Consider the following 21,155-nt stretch of genomic DNA (forward strand, 5'->3'; position numbering starts at 1 on the left):
AGGGAAGTGCATGGTTTTCCCATGGGGTGGGGCATGAATTCCCTGCACAAATGAAACAAGCATGTTGGAAAAGTCTAGGCTAGAACTGTTTCCACTGATAGCCTTATCCTTCATGAATTTGTCTAATTATTTTGTTAAGCCATCTAAGTTGGTAGCCATTATGGCCTCCCGTGGGAGTGAGCTCTGTAGTTTAACTACATAATTATTTTATTTCATAAAATTGATATGCAGCTTGATTCTAGGAAAAACCTCAAAACTATGTTCTGCGTAGCTATGCGGGTCGGCTTCCTCTCGAGTGGTCTTTTTTTCCTTGTTCTGCAAGCACCGCCAGGTCCCAGAATCCTGCCAGTCATTTCCCTTCTCACAGAGGATTTTTGGCAAGTCTTAAGAGGTAGCAAAAATCTGTCTCTCATGCTTGTTAATCTGCCTTGCACTGGAAGGAACACACTAGGGTGTGTCTTAGGAGAATTGCTCCTTGATGATGAATGACGGTCCTTTAATTCAAATGGGCCAGCTTGCCTCCCTTTCCAGCGATGGGCACAGAGTCTAAAGCAGGCAATCAGGCAACTGCCAATAGTTGCCAGGGGCTGAGATGGTTTGGGAGCAGCAGCGACAGAGGCTGCACAGAGACCAATGCTACTAGTTGTAGGGGATCAAAGAGCCTCAGTTTTTATAGTATTTAACATAAGCTGCCGTGGGATTCGTCCTGGGTCAAAGACAAGAGTTCAATTACAAAGAGAGTTTTTGATTTACCCAATAACCCCACGAAGCAGGGCACTGCCAGGACTATATAAACACTGCTATTTATCATTATTATTTAATCCCATATAAATAATGCAAATTTGTAAGAGTTGATAATTTGGCATGCTTTCTGTTTTGCATAGTTTGACTTTGCTAGGCATGGGGTAGAGGGGTGTGTGTGTGTGCCAGGCAGGGAGGAAAGTTCACTCAGTTGCCCCTTCTACGGTTTCAGCAGGCATTGCCCATGGGCTTTCCGGGACATATTCACAGTCATATGGACTAGAAACTCTTCTTTCCCTTAAATGTTAGAGCAAATTCTATTGTTCGTTTTCATGTTGCCTTCTAAGCCACTGCCTCAAGGTGATTTACACATAAGGGGATCAAAAAGACACCAAAAAGATAAATATATTTAAGACAAGACTAAAACTCCTAACAAGTAGACACTTCTTGTTGTTGTTTTATCCAGCTGGGAAAGACCATCCAAACAAAAATATTTAACTTATTCCGGCAAGTGCAGATAGGGAGTGCCTGTCATCAGCTGGAATGCTATTCCACAGAACGGGCAGCCGTCCAAAAGACACTGCTCCAAGATTTTGGGGCCACAGTACCACATTTTCACTTTTTCTGTGCTCCCACAGAATCGTAGTATACTGTGCCTCCACTTTGTCTTTCCCATCAGCTATGCTCCTTTTCTTCTCTCCCCCCAACCCAGCACTGTTTTTCTCTTCCCAGCACCTGATGAACAGCTCAGCCCTGGCTATTCTAGGATGTCTATCTTGAAGAACCAGTTTCTGCTTTTTAGGAACCAGAGCACCAAACAGAAGGCCAGCCGTGTGTTTGCGTATGCATGTGTCCGCTTTGGGGGGTGGGGGCAGGCTATGTCCCTCCCTAGTTTTAGTAACACTGTCTTAGCAGCTACTCTGAGAAATTTTGCAAGAAAATTTGGGCGCGGACAGTTTGATTTAAGGACTTTTCCTTTCAGGCTTGCCAGTGAGCATCAGTTCCTACATGAACTCCGGACCCAAACAGCTTCTCTGCTTCGGAAGATGACGACCCTGGTACCTCCAAGAATCAAAGAACGTCCCTGGTCTTGTGCTGGGTTCTGCCACAGTCAAAACAGTTCTGTGTTGTCCCCTTCAATGCAGACCAGTCTCCAAACTCCTCCCGCCCCATTTCTTGAGCCACAGACCCTGCATTCAACCTGGCTGCTATACCTATGAACGAGTCCCTGCTCTGCCCTGTCTCGGTTCCCCTCAAGCTATTGCCCGGCACATAATTCTCTTGCACTCCTGGGTCGGATGTGATGAGAGATCATTCGATCGCCGTATCTGCACATCTGAAAACAATGGCAGAAACGCTAAGGGCGGGCTCCTCTTGTATTCTTCCCCCAGGGGTTCGATTTTTTGCATTGTGCCTTCAATTTTAATTTGGCAAGAGTATTGCATGATTCAGAGAGCAAGGAGTTTGCTCCTTGGCAGAGACATTCCCCGCATAACTCCCCCAGCCTGTGCCTGCTCCAAACCACTCCAAACCTCGGTTACGAAACCCCTGGCAACTCGGCTGTGCGATTCTTTGGCATGCAACACTCCTCCCCAACTGCGACAGTCCAACAGGTTTCCCTGAATATCTGAGATGCTTTTGTAACCTCTCCCCTGAGGGCAGGAGAGGATCAAGTCTCTTCCTGGGCCTTGCCGCCTCCTTCCGCTCTACCTGGTGACACCTGCCTTCCGGCCAACACCATAAGGCCCTCCCCTCGCCTCTGGCTCTCAGGGGAGAGAGTCTTTTGTAGATCCGAGTGTCCCACCTTGCGCCACCGCCTTGCCCTGTTGAGCCAGCCTGGCATGGCTCCCTGGCATGGCACCTGTCTCTCTTCTACCTTGACCGGCTGGCTTCTCTCGCTGCTGGGTGAGTCAATTTGCCTCGGGGTTTCTTTCCTCCTTCCAAGTCTGATCTTGTCGATACCTGGGAGAATTTGAGCTGCGTTGGGGGGGGGGGTTGTCTGTGTAGAGAAACTGGCTAAATATTGAAAGGTGTCGTTCCTCCCTCCTCGCAGTGCCACATCATAAAAGAGAATGCCGGCACATTCCACTCGGAGCGAGCCTCTGCCGTTGTTGCTTTTTTGAACGTTTGCAGGGAAAGGAAGAATTCTCTCAAGCCCGACTTCTGTTCTCTTGTGGCACTGCAGAAGGAGAATTGGCTTGAAAGGCTTCCGTGCTGTGTGTCCATTAAACCTGCCCTGCGCACCTTTCTCTGGGTCCACCAAGCCAAAATGTGGCCTCTCAGATTGTAGCCTAGGGAAAGCAGGGGCACACAGTTTCTCCCTTCAGCAAGCCACCCCACCGTGCCACCTGCAGGCTGTGGCATCTTCCCTGCCCTCCGAGGCCACATTTGCACCATACATTCAAAACATGACGATACCACTTTAAACATTAGTGGATTCCCCCCCCCCAAAGAATCATGGGAGCTGTAGTTTGTTTAAGGTGCTGGGAGTTGTCAAGAGACCCTCTGCCCCCTCCTGGAGCTACAATTCCCAGAGTTCCCTCCAAAAAAAGGAATTAATTGTTAAACTGTAGCTCTGGGAAGGGAATAGGCGTCTCTCAGCACCCTGAACAAACTACAACTCCCAGATTATTTTATTTTATTTGAGCTGTTCAAAGTGGTGTTGTAGTGCTTTAACTGTGTGCTGTGAATGCAGCCTTAGTCTCCGTGTTGCCTTTGTGGTATTAGTCAAGGAAGGAGTTGGGGGCAATGCTAGAATGAACTGACTCCCCCTGTCCTTGGCTCTGGCTCTGTCTAGCCTTCACCCCCACCCCCGCTTTCTACCCTACCAGCTGCAATGGACATCAGCCCAAACCTGATATTAGCCTCCCATCCCAAGCTTCTTTTGCAGTCTCTGTTAAACAGCAAAAACCAGAGCCTTAGCATGTCCTGGTGGGCTGCATTGGACTTGATGGGCCATGCAGGCCTGCGGTAATGGCACAGAATAAAAAGACCTTGTCTGCCCCCTTCCCCCCCCCCCCCGTTGTAGTCCCTCCTATTACAGGCGATGCTTCTGGGCCCGTATTAACAGTTGCAATCAGAAAGGGAGATGGCTGCCCCGAAGCTCTCTTGCCAGCAGCCTTGAACACGCAGCCTAATAATAACCTGCCTTGAGGAAGAAACCGAGTTTGGGGAAAATGAAAAACCTTGCTGACTTTTCAGGATTCGTAATTGTATCTCCAATGTTTTCCCCTAATTAAGAAATGCTGGAGTTTAAAAGATTTCTGCTTGCAACTGTTTGTGCCACTGCCATCTGAACCCGTTAGCTGCCGTCTCAAATGGGGAGGCCCTCTTCGTACATTGCCAGGAAAGAGGAACAGAGGAACCGTGTTGCCGAGAGAGAGAGAGAGAGAGAGAGAGAGATCACGAGGACAAAATAGGACACTGATTTGCATATGTGAATATGTTTGGAGATATGCCAATCAGCGAATAATTACTAGGATTTGAATAGAAATAGATCTCACCATGGTGGGGGAGATTCTGTGAACAGATGACCTGTGCACTTGCTGGGTCCAGGAACTCAGTATTACTACTACCGGTACTACTACTACTACTACTACTACTACTACTACTACTACTACTACTATTACCCCACCCATCTGGCTCGGTTGCCCCAGCCACTCTGGGTTGCTTCCCATTAAACAAAAACCAAAATAAAATGCCAAACATTAAAAAGTAGATGGGCAACTTGTTTCTTCGGGTTCTTTTGCTTTTATAAACTGTTCTTGTAATGGGTTCTCCCTCAAAAAACAGAGGACTGTCCTTCAAATAAAGGGCTGCCCCCCGTGGTCATTGGTTTCAAATGCTATGCGACACTGGGTGGACAAATAATTGTGCACATCACGTTTGCCTCCTGTTCTTCGTCTTTGAGGGTTGCCCCAATTTTATCCTGCCAGCAACCAACTGACAGGGTTGGTGGCAGAGAGCAGGAGCGACTTGCCTCATGACCCAGCCAGTGAACTTCATGGAGGGGCCTTTGAACTCAGGCCTCCCTAGTCTTGTTGTTTAGTCGTGTCCGACTCTTCGTGACCCCATGGACCAGAGCACACCAGGCACTCCTGTCTCCTAGTCTACCTCCAAGCTATTGCATCACACTTGGCCCTGGCTAAGACCTTGCTTGCACCAAAGAATCTTGGGAACTGTAGTCTAGGAAGGTTGCTGGGGGCTGCTCAAAGAGCCCTATTTTAAGAGGGATGCTGAGTTTCAGCTCAGTGAGGTCTCATAATGTTGTAACCCAAAAATGGCTTATCTTCTGAGTTACGCCAATAAAACTCAGAGACGAGAGGAGTTAGGAGTCCATTGTTGTTTATTGCAAAGCAATAGGTTACAGTTGAATCTTTTTTGCAAAACTGCAACCCTGCCCGAAAGCGAGGAGGAATTAAAGAACCTTTTAATGAGGGTGAAAGAGGAGAGCGCAAAATATGGTCTGAAGCTCAACATCAAAAAAACCAAGATCATGGCCACTGGTCCCATCACCTCCTGGCAAATAGAAGGGGAAGAAATGGAGGCAGTGAGAGATTTTACTTTCTTGGGCTCCTTGATCACTGCAGATGGTGACAGCAGTCACGAAATTAAAAGACGCCTGCTTCTTGGGAGAAAAGCAATGAAAAACCCAGACAGCATCTTAAAAAGCAGAGACATCACCTTGCCGACAAAGGTCCGTATAGTTAAAGCTATGGTTTTCCCAGTAGTGATGTATGGAAGTGAGAGCTGGACCATAAAGAAGGCTGATCGCCGAAGAATTGATGCTTTTGAATTATGGTGCTGGAGGAGACTCTTGAGAGTCCCATGGACTGCTAGAAGATCAAACCTATCCATTCTTAAGGAAATCAGCCCTGAGTGCTCCCTGGAAGGACAGATCGTGAAGCTGAGGCTCCAATACTTTGGCCACCTCATGAGAAGAGAAGAATCCTTGGAAAAGACCCTGATGTTGGGAAAGATTGAGGGCACTAGGAGAAGGGGACGACAGAGGACAAGATGGTTGGACAGTGTTCTCGAAGCTACGAACATGAGTTTGACCAAACTGAGGGAGGCAGTGGAAGACAGGAGTGCCTGGCGTGCTCTGGTCCATGGGGTCACGAAGAGTCAGACACGACTAAACGACTAAACAACAACAGCAACCCTGCCCAAGGGTCAGGCCGGTGGTATTTATAACATTTCAAACAAAGGATTTCAATTTTCACCAATCATGTACATCATTACCTCATTTCATGTTTAATACACATTACCTCATTTCATGTTTAATACACATGCGCAATAAGCATTGCTAACTAAACTTTGATTCTCACCATGATCTGTTACATTGTGTTAGTACTGTATGTGTTACGTGTAGCCATTTGCATCAACTTATGTTCTAGTTCTATCTTCGTGAGTTACGTTTTAGCTGTCCTTCTGTCCCAGTGCGGGGCGGCATCGTGAAAAACCATAAGTTTCTTAAAGCAGCAGGTTATCATAACTTCTCTATTAAAAGCATATTCAAGGATTTATAGGGGTTCACATTATCACATTCATTATGGCCCTTTGGACCACAGCCACAATAACAAGTCTCAGCATCCTTAACTACAGTTCCCAATATGCTTTTCTGAAGTCATGGTTGTGGTATAATGTGAGCTTTTTTTTGCAAGGCTACTCATTGGAGTTACAGCACCTTCCTTCCTTCCTTCCTTCCTTCCTTCCTTCCTTCCTTCCTTCCTTCCTTCCTTCCTTCCTTCCTTCCATCTGCTGGCACCCACGACGCTCATCAATATATGAGTATCGGCCCCTCAGGGTTTGGTTTAACAAAAAAACAAAAACAAAACCCAACTAGGTATATTACTGCGTCACATGTAAGCTGCAGATGTGACCAACATGTGCCATTGAGGAGTGTTCATCCATGTTTTTCCATTGGGCTCCAAACAATGTCACACACACACACACACACCCGAATCTTTTTTTCCCCTTCCTACCTTCTCACATCTCTAGGCCACAGTTACAGTGTATTTTTTTTGGCGTGGGGGAAGAGAGGCTTTAGAGTTGCTGGCAGAACTCAGGTCATTTAGACTAGGTTTGGGGTGTCTGCTCTTGTTGAGAAAAGGTCGCTGTGTTTGAAATTGGGCTGAAAAGGTCTCAGGGCTTTCCAGAAGCTGCTTTGCGCTCCTTATGATTCTCTTGCTGAGAAAGACACATACCCGTTCTTGGAAAGGAAAAGTAAAGTTAACCTCTTTTGTCTCCGTTTAGTGGGATTTTATCGAATGCATTTTAAAAAAGAAAAGTTACATTTGTCCCTTCCACAAGTCTCTCAAGAAATCTGGGATAAGTTAACCTCTAATTTGTTTTTGTTTTTTAAATCAAAACACAAAATTCTTGATGTAATGTAGAACCTCTATATTTTCGGCACTCCTTGCGTCTCTGATGGTTTCAGTTATAGGTTTATGTTTCTGCGTATCTCACGAGTCATGTGCAAAACACCTCTTGTATCTTACCGCAAATATTCGGATAACCAGCCTTATCATTTTTTCCTTGTGACTGTAACACCCAGTGCTTTTTTTCTGGGAGGGGGAACACCGGGGGGACGCCGGACACATACCCCTAAACATTTTGTGAATCTACGTTTGACCTCACTGAGCAGCAGTATTTCGATATGAGTAGGAAAATGAGAGTACCCCTAAACATTTTTTAATAGAAAAAAAAGCACTGGTAACAACCCATGTTAACCTTGATTCGGTTCAGTTCAGTTTCTTTGCTTTTGCAGCCATGAAGTCCTGTTTGGTTATTTGGGCCATATGGATAACATTCAATGGAAATACTTTCAAAACAACAACAGGACACCTTCTTTGACGTTCCTGCAGAGTGATCTGAGGGAATGCTAGGGCAGAAGGCCTCTCGGAGTAGAAAACCTTCCTCCGTTGAGATCCTGTTGGAACACAACACTTCTCACTCTCTGTGTACTGGCCATGCTCTGTGAGGCTGATGGGTGTTAGGGGTCCGAAAGCATTGGAGGACCTCAGAGTGTTGCACAATGCAGGTTCCTTAGCCCTGCAGTAGGCCATGACTCGTAGTTTCCCGGGCAACATTTGCAGGAGTATGTCAAGGTTGCTTCCAACCCCCCCCCCCCATGTGAGCATTATTAATCTGTAATCATGCTGAAAGTGCGAGGCTGGGTGTGCCGAGCCTGCCCTGTCCCCACTTAACCTTGCTGCTTTCGGTGGCAAGGTTGGAGAGGGCTTGTAAGCACGCTCGCTAGATCACATTTACAAGCCCCCTTCAGACCTTCCTGTTCCGTGCTGTGAAGCCGGGTGGGGGACAGTTCGCGGCCCTGAGCCTCCAGCACAATTGCCAATGAATAATGCCCAAATTGCAACCCAAAGAACGTTTTTGTGATCCACCTTTTGTTGTCCTTGGGGATAAGACAGCAAAGCCGTCTTTAGAGAAAAGCGGCAAAGGATGCAATCCCCCTTGTTTGGGAGTAAGTCGCATTGTGGACCCAGGGATATATTATGTCCGAATAATGCGGAGGATCAAGCTGCAAGAGGGGTGAGCTTGGGAATGTGTCTTGCTCACTCAGGAACTACCTCAGCTGTGAAGTGACCTCGAACCAGCTGCTGGTCTCAGTCTTTGCCTCTCAGCAACCTTGTCTGCTGTGTGGGGCATAATTGTACTGACCAACCCTACGGGAGCTAAGATTACTGAGCTAATGCAAGCAAAGGGCCTTGAAAAGTCTATTCCTGTTCAGTGTTCCGGATAGCCTGCCATGCCTTTTTCATAATACTCCACATCTCCCCTACCCAGCAAAGAATGCCCCCCCCCCCCAAAAAAAACCTTGGATACTTGGCATTCCATGGCTACCGACTCATACCCTCCAACATTTCTCCGATGAAAATAGGAACGTCCTATTTTCCGGGATCAATTCAGAAATCAAGACAGCTTCTGTAAATCCGGGACTGTCCCTGGAAAATAGGGACACTTGGAGGGTCTGCTCCGTTCTCACTGGACTGCTTTGTGGTTTTCGTGGCACTGTTAATTTGCCCCCCTTAGGTGCCCTGCCCCATAGATTCCCCTCCCAGACTTTTGCAAACCTTGGGCATACTCATGCTTCCCTCTCATTTGGTGGTAGTCCTATTTTGGCAACATGGCTGTCATAATGACCACAATGGCGAAACAAACTTGCTTCTGGGCTCAATTCAGAGTGATTGTTTTGACCTATAAAGCCTTGTTTGGTTCAGGACCGCAATACCTCAAGGACTGTCTTTCCTCATATGAACCGACCTGGACCCTGCAATCATCATCTAAGTCCCTTCTTCATGTACCCCCTCCATGGGAGCTTTGGAGGGCGGCAACACAAGGAAGGCCTATTCAATGGTAGCCCCACAATTGTTGAATACTCTCCCCAGGAGGCATACTTGGTACCAACTTTCTTTTCCTCTACCTAGGCTCTTGCCCTATTATCTTTATATTTGTGTTTTTCAGTTTTTCTTGTTAGTTGGCTTTAATGTAAGTTGCTTTGTAAGTCACTGAGAAAAGCAACTAACAAATATAATCTTTGTCACCCCCCCCTTTTTGTGATGGTACCTTAGCCTCTTTTTGCTGTCCATGGAAGCCATTTTGTGCTGGCACCCACATCCCTTTTTATCAAAACACACACACACACACACACACACACACACACACAGCACTGGACTTCTCTATTCATATGTACACCAGCCTTCTCTGATTCAGTGCCCTCCAGATGTTTCTGACAGCTTTCTGGGCTGATGGGAATCCTAGAATCCTAGAGTTTGGAAGGGACCCTAAGGGTTGTGTAGTCCACCCCCTGCAATGCAGGAATCTCAGCTACAGCATCCATGACAGATGACCATCCAACCTCTCCATAAAAACCTTCTGAGTCTGCCACCTTCCGAGGGACACCTTTCCACTGTCAAACAGCTTTTACTGCCAGAAAGTTCTTCCTGATGTTTAGCCAGAATCTCGTTCCTTGTAAACTGCAACCATCAGTTCAAATCCCACCCTCTGGAGCTGGAGAAAACAAGCTTGCTCCGTCCTTCTTGTGACAGCCCTTTAGATATTTGAAGACCGCTGTCCTATCTCCTCTGCCACATGCTGATCCTACAAGATTTCACCGTTCTCCTAGAATGGAGTGGCAAGCCTAGACTTTAAAAACAGCGGTAACAGAGGTCGCCAATGTGGTGTTCTCTAGATATTATGGCCTGCGACTCCCATCTTCTGTGACTGTTGGCCATGTTGGCTGGGAATGATTAGAACTGTCATTCAAAACCCCTGGAAGGCTACCCCTGGGTTATGAAACACGAGCACGGGGTCAAATACCCATTAAATGGTAGCGGTGGAGCTGCCAGTCCTTCCCACCTCAAGGAACCAGCCCTCAGTGATGGAAATGAGACAGCCGGGGGCTTTCAGGGACTGCCTGACAGGCAGAAATCTCATCGCTGCATCTTCATCCCAGGCCAAGCTTCCCCTGTTGGTTTCTGCCTGGCATGCCGCTGTGAAAAGGCCCAGGGTCCTTCTGTGTTGTTAAGCAGAAAAGAAAGGGGGGAAAGATGGCTCCCTTCACATCAGCCCCCCGCTGCCTCCTTAGCGGACGGCCCAGCACATAGGAACCTTGATGCCCACCCTACCCACCCCCTCCTGTTAGATTTATGGCCTTCTCCCATCCATGCCCCGCTCTCTTTCCCCACAGGGAGCCGGCCCATCCATTACAGCTTGTGGTGGCTGCTGGGCTCCCACTGAGCCAATTTTCATCCATCTTCCCCTGTCGTCGTCCCCCGCTGCCTCCCGGCTCTCCTCACTCAGCTCCCGCTAATGCAGCCCCTGGCATGTGGCCGATGCTGTTGTTCGGCTTTTAATTTACAAGGGCTCAGACCTGCAGGCCCCGCCGGCTTGGGGTTTGTTATATGGATGGTTTCAAAGAGCCGGAGATGGAGGGGAAGGGGCCGGATTAGACTGGGCAAATAAATCCAAGCGTGTTGCCTCTCTCTCTCTCATCTCGGTAGTGTTGACAGACAATAAAAGGGCTTGTGGAAGGAAATGAAAAGAGGAAGGGCTTGAATATCGAGAGGCGGCGTTGTTTGCTGCCTCATGTCCCACATTATCAGCCTAAGGTGGGGAGGGCAGGGGAAGTCAAGATGCCAACATCATCTATGGTTTAACAAAATTAACCTGTAAGTTACCAATGGGGTGATCCCTTCCAACACACACACACACACCAGATGTTTTGGACTACAACTCCCATCGTTCTTAGTCAGTGTGGCCAGCAGTCGAGGATGATGGGAGTTGTAGTCCAAACAGGATGATGACAACCTGCGCGCTGTGGCTCTTGTAGTGCTTTTCTCAGTCTCAACAAAGAAACGCTCCCTCTGGTTGTTTCTTGAATGCAGAAAGGGCCAAGCTAGTATTTGTGAGCCTATGCTGGGGATCAGAATGAAATGTCCTCCGATTTTAGCAGCGGCCTGATCTGTTTGTTTTGACACTCGGCGGCAGCTCTCGGCATGCCCTCCTGCTCTGGATCCGACCCCCTGCGCTTCCCTCGCTGTGGCCCCCAGAGCAGATTGGAGGAAATGGCAGGATTGGCACAAGTTTCATGGCATGCAGGTCACCGATTACAAGCTAAATGCATCAGGCAGGGCTCTTTGTCTGGATGCAGATAAGCGCCTGTCCAGGGCAGCTGTGCGGAAAGATGGGGGCCGAGACCAGAGCTTGTGAGCTGCTGGCGAATTCTGCTGTCCGGTGGGGAGAAGCTGTGTGGCAGGAGCAGTCCTGCCTGCCTGGTTCAGACTGTGTCAACAGCTCTGCTCTCAGATCTGATCAGGGTTGGGGGTGAGGAGGGCTCCCAGGAGATTGCTGCTATCCAAGACAGCCAGAATCTGCGCACAGGAAGAGTTATATGTTCTAAAAGATATCCCTTTAAGGCTTGATCTTGCTTTTTTCCTTCTCCCTCCTGTTCCCTTTTCCTCATGTGCTATGCTACCTCTCTTTTATTATTATTGTAAGCCTGAGGGCAAGGTCTCTCTCTCTCTCTCTCTCTCCCTCTCTCTCTCTCTCTCTCTCTCTCTCTCTCTCTCTCTCTCTCTATATATATATATATATATATATATATGCTGCTTTGGAGCCTTTTTGGATAAAAGGTGTTATATCAATGCCTTTAACAAATGAAAAAATGTGTCCCTATTACAGTCTGAATGAATGACATGGAGGATATACAAGTCTCACAGTCTCTGCCTGTTCTAGGAAGGGGCCCATTACAACAGGCCTTCCCTATAAAGTTACATTATTTAACCGGATTTTGAATTTATTTAAATGTATACAAATTTAAAGTAGCTGCCGGCAAGCTTTGGGACTGAGCTTTAGTATTATTGTTCATGGCTACGTAGCATTAATTAGTGCTAATTAGAAACGGAGTCTTAAAGTAGGCAATAGTTGTTTTTATAGAGACAGTGAGTTGAAGGTTCTGTGAGAGAAGCATAATTTTCTATACAGTAGTGTACACATCACTTCCTTTTGTCCTGTAGTCATCTCCACACAAACAGGTTAGGCAGGTTTTTGAAACGCAAATCCTACAAAACCTGTGAAAAATAAAGGCTGACACCAAGGTAGGAATGGACAAATTCAGTGCTATTTTTCTAGAAAAAGAGGTGCTAGAACTTGCCATGAATGTCTCCCTTTTTCTCTTATAATGGCAATGGCGTCCACTCGAGAGGTGTTGGAATTCATTTCCGGTGAGTTCCTGCTGAAAAAAGAGCCCTGGACTTTCAGTTTCTCTCTGTTTCTCATTTTTGCAAACTTCTTTTGCAAACTTCTTTCCAGGCACAGGCCTGCAATTTAAACCTTTGTGCTTTGGGCTCTCCTTTTTTTTGCACCAGAGCTTTCCCTGCAAATACCTGCTCTGTGGATTGCCATTTCAGTTGGATTTAGTGAGGAAAGTTCCAGAGCAAAAAAGAAGGGAAAGAGTGCTTGGACATGGAGCTTGAAAATGCAAGCCTTTTCTGAAAATCAAAAATAAAACATGTGTATATAAGCTCTTAAATGCAAGTTCTCTTAATTTCTGCAGCAGTTTGTGATTTTTTAAAAAGTCTATGCGACATCAATATTTTGGCACAGATTTCTCCTAACAAACACATTTTTTTACATGCACTTGCGACGGACATGCACCTTTCTGCAAACTATTTCCCATGATAAACAATACATTTTTGAAACAAAATTAAAAAAAATCCTTCCAGCAGCACATTAGAGACCAACTAAGTTTGCCATTGGTATGAGCTTTCATGTGCATGCACACTTCTTCAGATACATTTTTGGATGTGCTTTCCACCTATATACCCATTTTTGTGCACACTTCTCTCTCTCTCTCCTCCCCCCCCCCACCTCCCCGGCCCCAATGCATTTTTGTTCACGTTGCTTGGTTGGAGAAAAAGTGCATCACCAAATCTGGGCAAGTGCGGATTTTTGAAGGATAGTAGTGTTTTGGTTCTTGCATTGCTTTGAGAAGTGCAAATTAGGTGGTCTCTTATTAAAATGCCAACAACATTGAGTTTTCTCCCTGGTCCTCACAGCAGGATCAGTCCTCACAAAGGCAACAATGGGCTTTGACATTTGCAGAAGAAATAAATCAGATAGCTCTGCCGTACTTTCACATCTCATGAAAAGGCCATTGTCTTTTTCCAGCAATGGGATTAAAGAAAGAAAAAGACTTTTATCTCCTGTGTCTGAGGCTGATAGGAGTTAAAATGCAAAACATCTAGAGGAGGCCAGCCTGGGAAAGGCTGATGTAGAAGAACTTTTCTGTGAGTGGATAGGAGTTCATGCTTCAAGTGGTTATTGCCACTGCACCACACAAGTGTTAGCAAAATAATAATAATCTCATTTTCTCCCTCTCTTCATTTTCAGTTCCCTTATTTCCTGCTCTGCCTTCATCTCCTCTGGCTGTGCTAGTGGGAGACTCTGTTTCTCTCCCGGTCCCATTTGCCTTACCCCCCTCTCACTCTCAAACCACCATTATCTGGAGGAAAAATGCAACCAACATAGCAATGGGAACCTTGACACCCAACTTCACTGTTGTGGTAGCAGACAGATTCCATCCTCAGTTCAGCGTGGTCCCTGGGAGTGGGAACCTCAATATTACGGCCGTGACGACCTTGGAATCTGGCATCTACACGGTGGAGATCTCCCCGCTAGGGAATGCGGTGCAGAAAGGCAACATCGCTGTCAGAGTGTATGGTGAGTACTGGTGGATGGGTGAGTCCGTAGCTTAAGTGCCTTTCCTGTCTCTGGCTCCAACCTCTTGCAGAGTCTGGCCACACCTTCACCATATGTTGAAAGCACTGCTGTACTACTTTGACAGGGACGCAGGTGGCGCTGTGGGCTAAACCACAGAGCCTAGGGCAGGCATCCCCAAACTGCAGCCCTCCAGATGTTTTGGCCTACAACGCCCATGATCCCTAGCTAACAGGACCAGTGGTCGGGGAAGATGGGAATTGTAGTCCAAAACATCTGGAGGGCTGAAGTTTGGGGATGCCTGGCCTAGGGCTTGCTGATCTGAAGGTCGGTGGTTCGAATCCCTGTGACGGGGTGAGCTCCCATTGCTCGGTCCCAGCTCCTGCCAACCTAGCAGTTCGAAAGCACCTCAAAGTGCAAGTAGATAAATAGGTACCGCTACAGAAGGAAGGTAAATGGTGTTTCCGTGTGCTGCTCTGGTTCGTCAGAAGCGGCTTAGTCATGCTGGCCACATGACCCGGAAGCTGTATGCCGGCTCCCTCGGCCAATAACGCAAGATGAGCGCCGCAACCCCAGAGTCGGACATGAGGTCCCAACCAAAGAAGAATGGCAACTCAAGCTGACAGATTATGCACAACTCACGGACTTAACATATAGAATAAGAGAACAAGAAAAACATACGTTTAGAGAAGATTGGAAAACATTTATTGACTATATGGGAAATAACTGTGTACACCTGAAAACGCTAGCAGCATTAAGATAAATTCAACTGTGTAAACAAGTTTTGATGGATGCAATAGTGTAATACTGAATGGTATAGTTTTTGTAAAATATGCGGGGATTTATGATATGTAAAATGAACCATGGAAAGAGAAGACGGGAAGGCACTGATATCTTAAGGATGTAAAATTAGTATTTTAAATGGTAAAACAGAGAATTTAATAAAAATTAGATATATACAAAAGAAAGAAAGAGAAATGGCTTGTGGCTGTTTTGGCCACCCACACCATCGCCTGCCTGAGGCAGCTGCCTCCCTTTGCCTAATGGCATGGCTGCCCTGGATCCTGACTGCTCTGGCCCGCAGATTGCCCTCTCGTCAGGTTTATTTAACCCTGACCACGCAAACTCTTACACCTGCGGTGTCGCAAGCGACAAGGCAACATCTCACTGAAAGCAGGTTGCCCTGCTTCCTCTTGCAATGTCAGCACACCAGGGACACCCAATGCGCTGGTGTGCTAGCTAGGGCTGTGCCCATAGCAGCAGAGTTTTTCTCAACATGCCCTCCGGCGTTTCATCGTATGAAAACAGGGGCATGCTTGCAGAAGTTCACTTCCCATACCAGGGATCAGTGTCCCAGATGCTCTTGTGTGTTTCTGAAGACTCTGCTCTTCCAGCAGCACACTTGTTTTCATGTTTTCTGCACCAGAGACAGGCAAGCTCTCCCATGCTCATCTCGGATTAACTCAGAAATCAGCCAAGCACAAACAAAAGCAAATAACAGATGGATTCTGACTTAACCACCCCCCCTCCCAAGTGAGGCCAGGGCTACTTCTTAATTTTTCTCCTGTTCCATGTAATGAAGCAATTTCACTCTATTACAGTGGTACCTCGATTTAAGTACACAATTGGTTCCGGAAGTCTGTACTTAACCTGAAGCCTACTTAACCTGAAGCGAACTTTCCCATTGAAAGTAATGGAAAGTGGATTAATCCGTTCCAGACGGGTCTGCGGAGTACTTAAACTGAAAGTACTCAAACCGAAATGTACTTAAACCGAGGTATGACTGTATATTAAATCGAAGCAGAGTGAAGAGGCTCTGGTGGCAAAAACTGGCCCAAAGATAGAAGGTCCTTGGCTGCCAAAGCTGCCAGTCCAGTCTTGGGCTGCAGGGTCAAAAGCCAAGAGCAAGGAAGCCCTGCAAGTCCACGTAAAAGAGGCTTCCCCAGTGGTGCTGGTGCCCTTTGGGACTTGTGGAGTGGAAAGCCAGGAGCCCAACAGTAGGTGGCGCCAGAGCCCATGACAGGAAGAGACAACTAAACCCCAGTTTGGTTCCCCATCCTTCCTGCTGCTGAGTTCTACAAGGGGCATAACTGAGACTAAGGAGGAGGAAGCTTGATAGGCAGGGCCAATGCTTGGACTGGTTGGAAGTAAGAAGGCAGGCAGGTGGGAGCCTGTCTAGGGCCAACTGGGATTGATGGAGCAGTCCTCTGTTTAGGAGTCCTGTATTGATGATCTGCCCAACTCCAAGTCTAATCTAAAGACATAGATGGCCTCGGAGTGGCCCAACAATACTTAGCTCCTTGACTGCAGACTGTGTGGGTCGCAGATGTCGACATTGTGGCGGAGGTGCATTGTATTTCTATGTAAATTAACATTTCAAAATGTGCAGCTGTGCATATAATGCAGCATGTGCAAATCACCTTTTTATGGAGTGGTGTGTGTGTCCTCATTTGCCCTCTTAGGCTGCCTAGATGGGGCAGCATCACCCTCTTTCACTGCACAGGGGACAATTAAGTAAGTTGCAAGGGAGTGGGAGCAAGCCAGTGTCCCAGAGATGGCTTACGGGGGATGTTTATCCATGTCTTCCTCTGTTATTGCCCCCACAGCCCAAGGGTGGAGTGGCTAGGTTTGGCAGCTGAGGACCATGGTATGTTGTCATTGTGCATGATGGGTGTGGCGAAGTCAGCAGGTGGGCTTAGTAAGAGAGAGAGGTGAGGTGGCATGGGAGGTTGGTGCAGTGCAAACACATTGACAGGGGGGCTGGATTGGCTTTCCGCTGCATTTGCACCCTACCAACCTCCCTGCCACCTCCCCACCTCCCTCTCAGTAACCAACAGTGACCTACTTCCTGGGAAGCCAGTACCTTGTGAGTTGCTTCTGCTGGTGACCTCCAGCTGCCAATCTGTCCCAGCCCTAGAGACCTCTGTCCCCTGCAGGGAGTCTCTGGTTAGAATGATTCCTGGCTGACAACTGCTTTGCTCAGCTCAGAGAGCTCTCTCTCCTTGCCACACAAAACCTTTCACAGTCAGGAAGCCAGAGATTCTTCTGAGGCCCAGATTTTCATTGGATGTTGAGAAGAATACAGGGACGTGAAGTTTCCCTCTCCCTCTGAGGAAGTGTGAAACTCACATTTCCTTTTGAGCCTTAGTTGAACAAGCCTCCAGAGTTGCTTTTTCAAAACGTAGCTTGGGGGAACTCTGCTGCCACCTCTATTCTGCACTTGCCTGATATGAAATGGTTCACCCAGGCTGCAAATTTAGAAGTATATGCATAGGTGCAAACTTAGGAATCTGTTACTATAACAAGAGACTAATGCACATGTGCACAAAGACGGGAGCTGTGAAGAAACATTTCTGAATCCACAGCTCCATCTGGGAAGGGAGTGGGAATTAGTGGCTAGAGCAGGGGTAGCCAGTGTGGCACCCTGCGGATGTTGTTGGACTACAACTCCCATCATCCCTGAGCATTGGTCATGCTGGTGGGAGTTGGAGTCTGACAATATCTTGTGTGTGTGTGTGTGTGTGTGTGTGTGTGTGTGTGTGTGTGTCCATGCTGGTTATTATTGCACCAGACCTATGGTGTCATGCCATTCCTGTATTTACTTATTTTCCAGAGGAGGTGGGCAATGTCTCTGTGACCCCACCCTTTGCGGAGGTGACAGAAGAAGACAGCTCAGTGTTCCTGAACTGCACCCCAGTGCGAGGCTCTGTCTCCTGGACCAAGGATGGGAAAAACCTGGAAGAAAACCCCCGATTCTTGCGGTCGGCTGGTTCCTTGCAAATCAGAAACCCTCTACGTACCGATGCAGGTGTCTATCGCTGTACTATCACCAACCCTTTTGGCAACGGGACAGGCACCGCCAACCTTACTGTCTATTGTGAGTACACACTAGAGTTTACCATTTTTATATACTGACGTATTGTACCCTTGTGGTTGGGCGTAAACTGGGGACAGCCAGCTATATATACCTGCTAAACCACTCATCTTCCTGGGTGGCCTTGGGCCAGTCGCTGGCTCTCAGCCTAGTCCAACTCACTGAGGCCAGGTATTCTTTTTTGAGTTTCTCAGGCAAAGGGTGGGATAAAAATGTAGCAAATGATAACTTTATTTTTGTGTTTATTGAATTTGTATACCACCTTTCATCCAAAGATCACAGGGTGGTTTATAGCATCAAAACACACACACAAAATAACTTTTAGACTTCTAGGGAGCCCTGCTCCTAAAGATCACAGAGGCAGGAGGACAATGTACTCTAAAAGTCTTGAGGACTAGCCTGGTATCTGTGCTTATTCATTCCTTGGTATTTATAACCTGATTTCAAGCCAAAAATCAGTCACTTTATTTTTTAAAATTTTATACACTGGTACCTTGGTTTGCATACGTCTTGGTTTGCATATGTTTTGGATTACAAACACGTCAAACCCCAGAAATGCGTGTCCCGGTTTGCAAACTTTTTTGGATCACATCCCATTTTTTTATTATTACAAACAATATTTTTGGGGGAGGCCCCATTGGCGAAAGCGTGCCTTGGGTTACAACCTGTTTTGGTTTACAAACAGACCTCTGGAACGGATTATGGTTGTAAACCAAGGTACCACTATACAGTACTGCCCTTCATCCAAGGATCATAGAGTGATTTAAAGTGTAAAAACACAGAAATACATAACACAATAGCAAACAAAACAATGACCCTCAAACACAGTGTTTAAAAAGCCTTACATTGTTTAATTAGCCAATGGCCTGGGGGAAGAGGAATGTTTTCGCCTGTCACTTATTATTGATGATGTCATCATAACTAAAGAAATAACGAAGCATAGCTCATTCGGTAGAGCATGAGTCTCTTATTATTACAGACCCTAATGTCCCTTTTCTTCAGGGATATCCCTGATTTAAAGAAGTCGTCCCGGTTTCTCATTTGATCCCAGAATGTCCCACTTTTCTTTAGGTCGGACGTCCCTATTTTCATTGGAGAAATGTTGGAGGGTATGGAGTTATCCGACCCCCGAGCCGTCTGAAAGCAATCCTGTATAGGAAAGTGTTTTTTAATGTTTAATGTTTTTATAGATTTTGGAAGCTGCCCAGAGCAGCTGGGGCAAACCAGTCTGATGGATGGGGCATAAAGAGTAAAATGATCATGATGGAATGGGACGTCCCCATCTTCATTGGAGAAAGGTTGGAGGGTATGATATTAGGGTCGTGGGTTTGAGCCCCACATTGGGCAAAAGATTCCTGCATTGCAGAGAGTTGGACTAGGTGGTCCTTGGGGGCCCCTTCCAGCCCTATCATTCTATGATTCTATGATCATATATTTGGAGGCAGGAATGGTTCTGAACACCAGCCGCTGGAAGCCACTGGAGAGGAGATCGTTCCTCTAGAGTGGTACCTCTACTTACGAGCACCTCTGGTTACATATCCTTCAGGATACGCACACTGCAAACCCAGAGGTTTTTTTCTGGGTTTTGCCACATGCACAGAAGTGCTCTGCCGCGCTGCACGCATGCACAAAACAGGCACCTCTGGTTGTGAAAACCTCGGGATCCGACCGGAGCTCCATAACGGATTCTGCCTAAAACTGGAGTTACCACTGAACCTGGATCCTGTTTGTAGGCTTCACCACAAACATTTGGTTGGCCCTGTGACAACAGGATGCTGGGCTAGGTGTTCTTAAGGAAGATTTACCAGAGTTCAATTAGCTGCTCAAAGGGAGATGTTGCTTAAGGACCAGTCACACGTCCACCTTCCTCCCAAACAGCTGCTCTCCTCTTCTTCCTCCTCCTCCTCCCGGCTGCTGGCGAAGACTATGTACTGTAGTCTGAATCATTCACGGGAGTTCATGCACTGATTCTACACACTTACTTCCTCTCCCTCACCCCTCCCTTGCATGTGCTTGCGGCCAGCGACCTCAGCCAGCCTTTCGCCACACTTCTCGGGGAGAAAGGGCAAACATCCCAGCCGCAAGCGGAAGGGCTGTGCTGCATTTTACCCAGGTGGCTGGGCAAATACAGCTGACCGTAATGCACCTTTCGGCTGCTAAATGACCACTGCATCAATCTGAATGGCCACATTCGTCAGCGAGGTTGCAACCTGGATAACCGAAGCTGGGGAGAGGAGGCAGGTTCGCCTGCAGTTAAGCCTGACAGATAGATTGCCTGCTGTGTCTTTTTTTAAAACAACAACAACAACCTAGGAAATAGACATTTCATTGGTACCGTATTACATGGCTGTGTGGCTTTCATTCCTCTCAGATGGCCCAGAGACCCCAACGATTACTGTTTCCTCGTCGGAGCGGGACTCTGAAGCGGGGAGTTTTGTGCTGGTGAACAGTACTGTGAACCTAACGTGCCTGGCGCCGTCCGAGCCCCCGGCCAAGATGTACTGGAATGTGGCAGACGCTCAGGACCTCTATGTGCCATCCTTGCCTGTCCTGCAGCTCCCCAAGGTGCAGCTGAATCAGGCCGGCTCATATTCCTGCTTGGCCATCAACCAGCGCACGCAGCACCGGGTTCGAAACACTCACCATCTCACTGTTGCCCGTGAGTTGAATTCGACGTCCGTCTTCCTGTCGCACTAAGAGGCGTGAATCTCAGCAGGGAGGGAGTCAGGCACAGGAGCATATATCTGCACCAGAATGGTTTGCAAGTGGGGAGCTGCAGCAAAATGTTGCAGTGTAGAAGGCCCCCCTTTTCAGGAGCCCATCAAGTTCCAAACCCCAGTTTTCCAAGGCGGGGTGGGGGGTGGATAGTGGCTCTGCTCTTGTAAACCAAGAAATGACCTATCCAGACAATTCTCGCTATTCTTTTCATATCTGTGTGACTCTTTCTCCACTCTTCTCTTCTTAATATAATACTCATTACAATTTTATCATGTGTACTGCCTTCAGATGTCTTCTAAAATTCAGATAGTTGTTTATTTCCTTGACATCTGATGGGAGGGCGTTCCACAGGGCAGGCGGCACAACCTAGAAGGCCCTCTCAGAGCCGTCTTTCCCATAGGGCTTAGTGGCTCGTTGCGCCAGGGTGCTGGCCTTTCAGGGGCACCGCAGCAAGTGGGGGATCTGCATGGCTTTGCTGGTGGCCTCCCCTTTCCCTGCATGCTGCCAGCTGTGCCCCGCCAACCATCTTTCCTTCCTACCCTCCTCGGCCCACCCCCCTCTGTGGGCGGGCACATTAGCGCTG

At 47.4% G+C, this 21,155-nt stretch overlaps 1 protein-coding gene across 2 annotated transcripts in view; it reads left to right on the forward strand.

Moving 5' to 3' along the window:
• The first annotated feature begins 2,264 nt into the window (after positions 1-2,264).
• Positions 2,265-21,155, forward strand: part of VSIG10L (V-set and immunoglobulin domain containing 10 like) — a 35,196-nt gene continuing 16,305 nt past the window's right edge. The window contains exons 1-4 of one of the 2 annotated variants that reach the window (XM_035121052.3): positions 2,265-2,646; positions 13,654-13,983; positions 17,594-17,857; positions 20,226-20,513. In XM_035121052.3, the coding sequence (XP_034976943.3) occupies positions 2,583-2,646; positions 13,654-13,983; positions 17,594-17,857; positions 20,226-20,513 (946 nt within the window). In that variant the 5' untranslated portion in view covers positions 2,265-2,582. The remainder of the gene's footprint in view (positions 2,647-13,653; positions 13,984-17,593; positions 17,858-20,225; positions 20,514-21,155) is intronic. The other variant, XM_088672578.1, reaches the window with a different exon arrangement.

Source organism: Zootoca vivipara, chromosome 6, assembly GCF_965207765.1.
Source record: "Zootoca vivipara chromosome 6, rZooViv2.hap1.1, whole genome shotgun sequence".
NCBI classification, from domain to species: domain Eukaryota; kingdom Metazoa; phylum Chordata; class Lepidosauria; order Squamata; family Lacertidae; genus Zootoca; species Zootoca vivipara.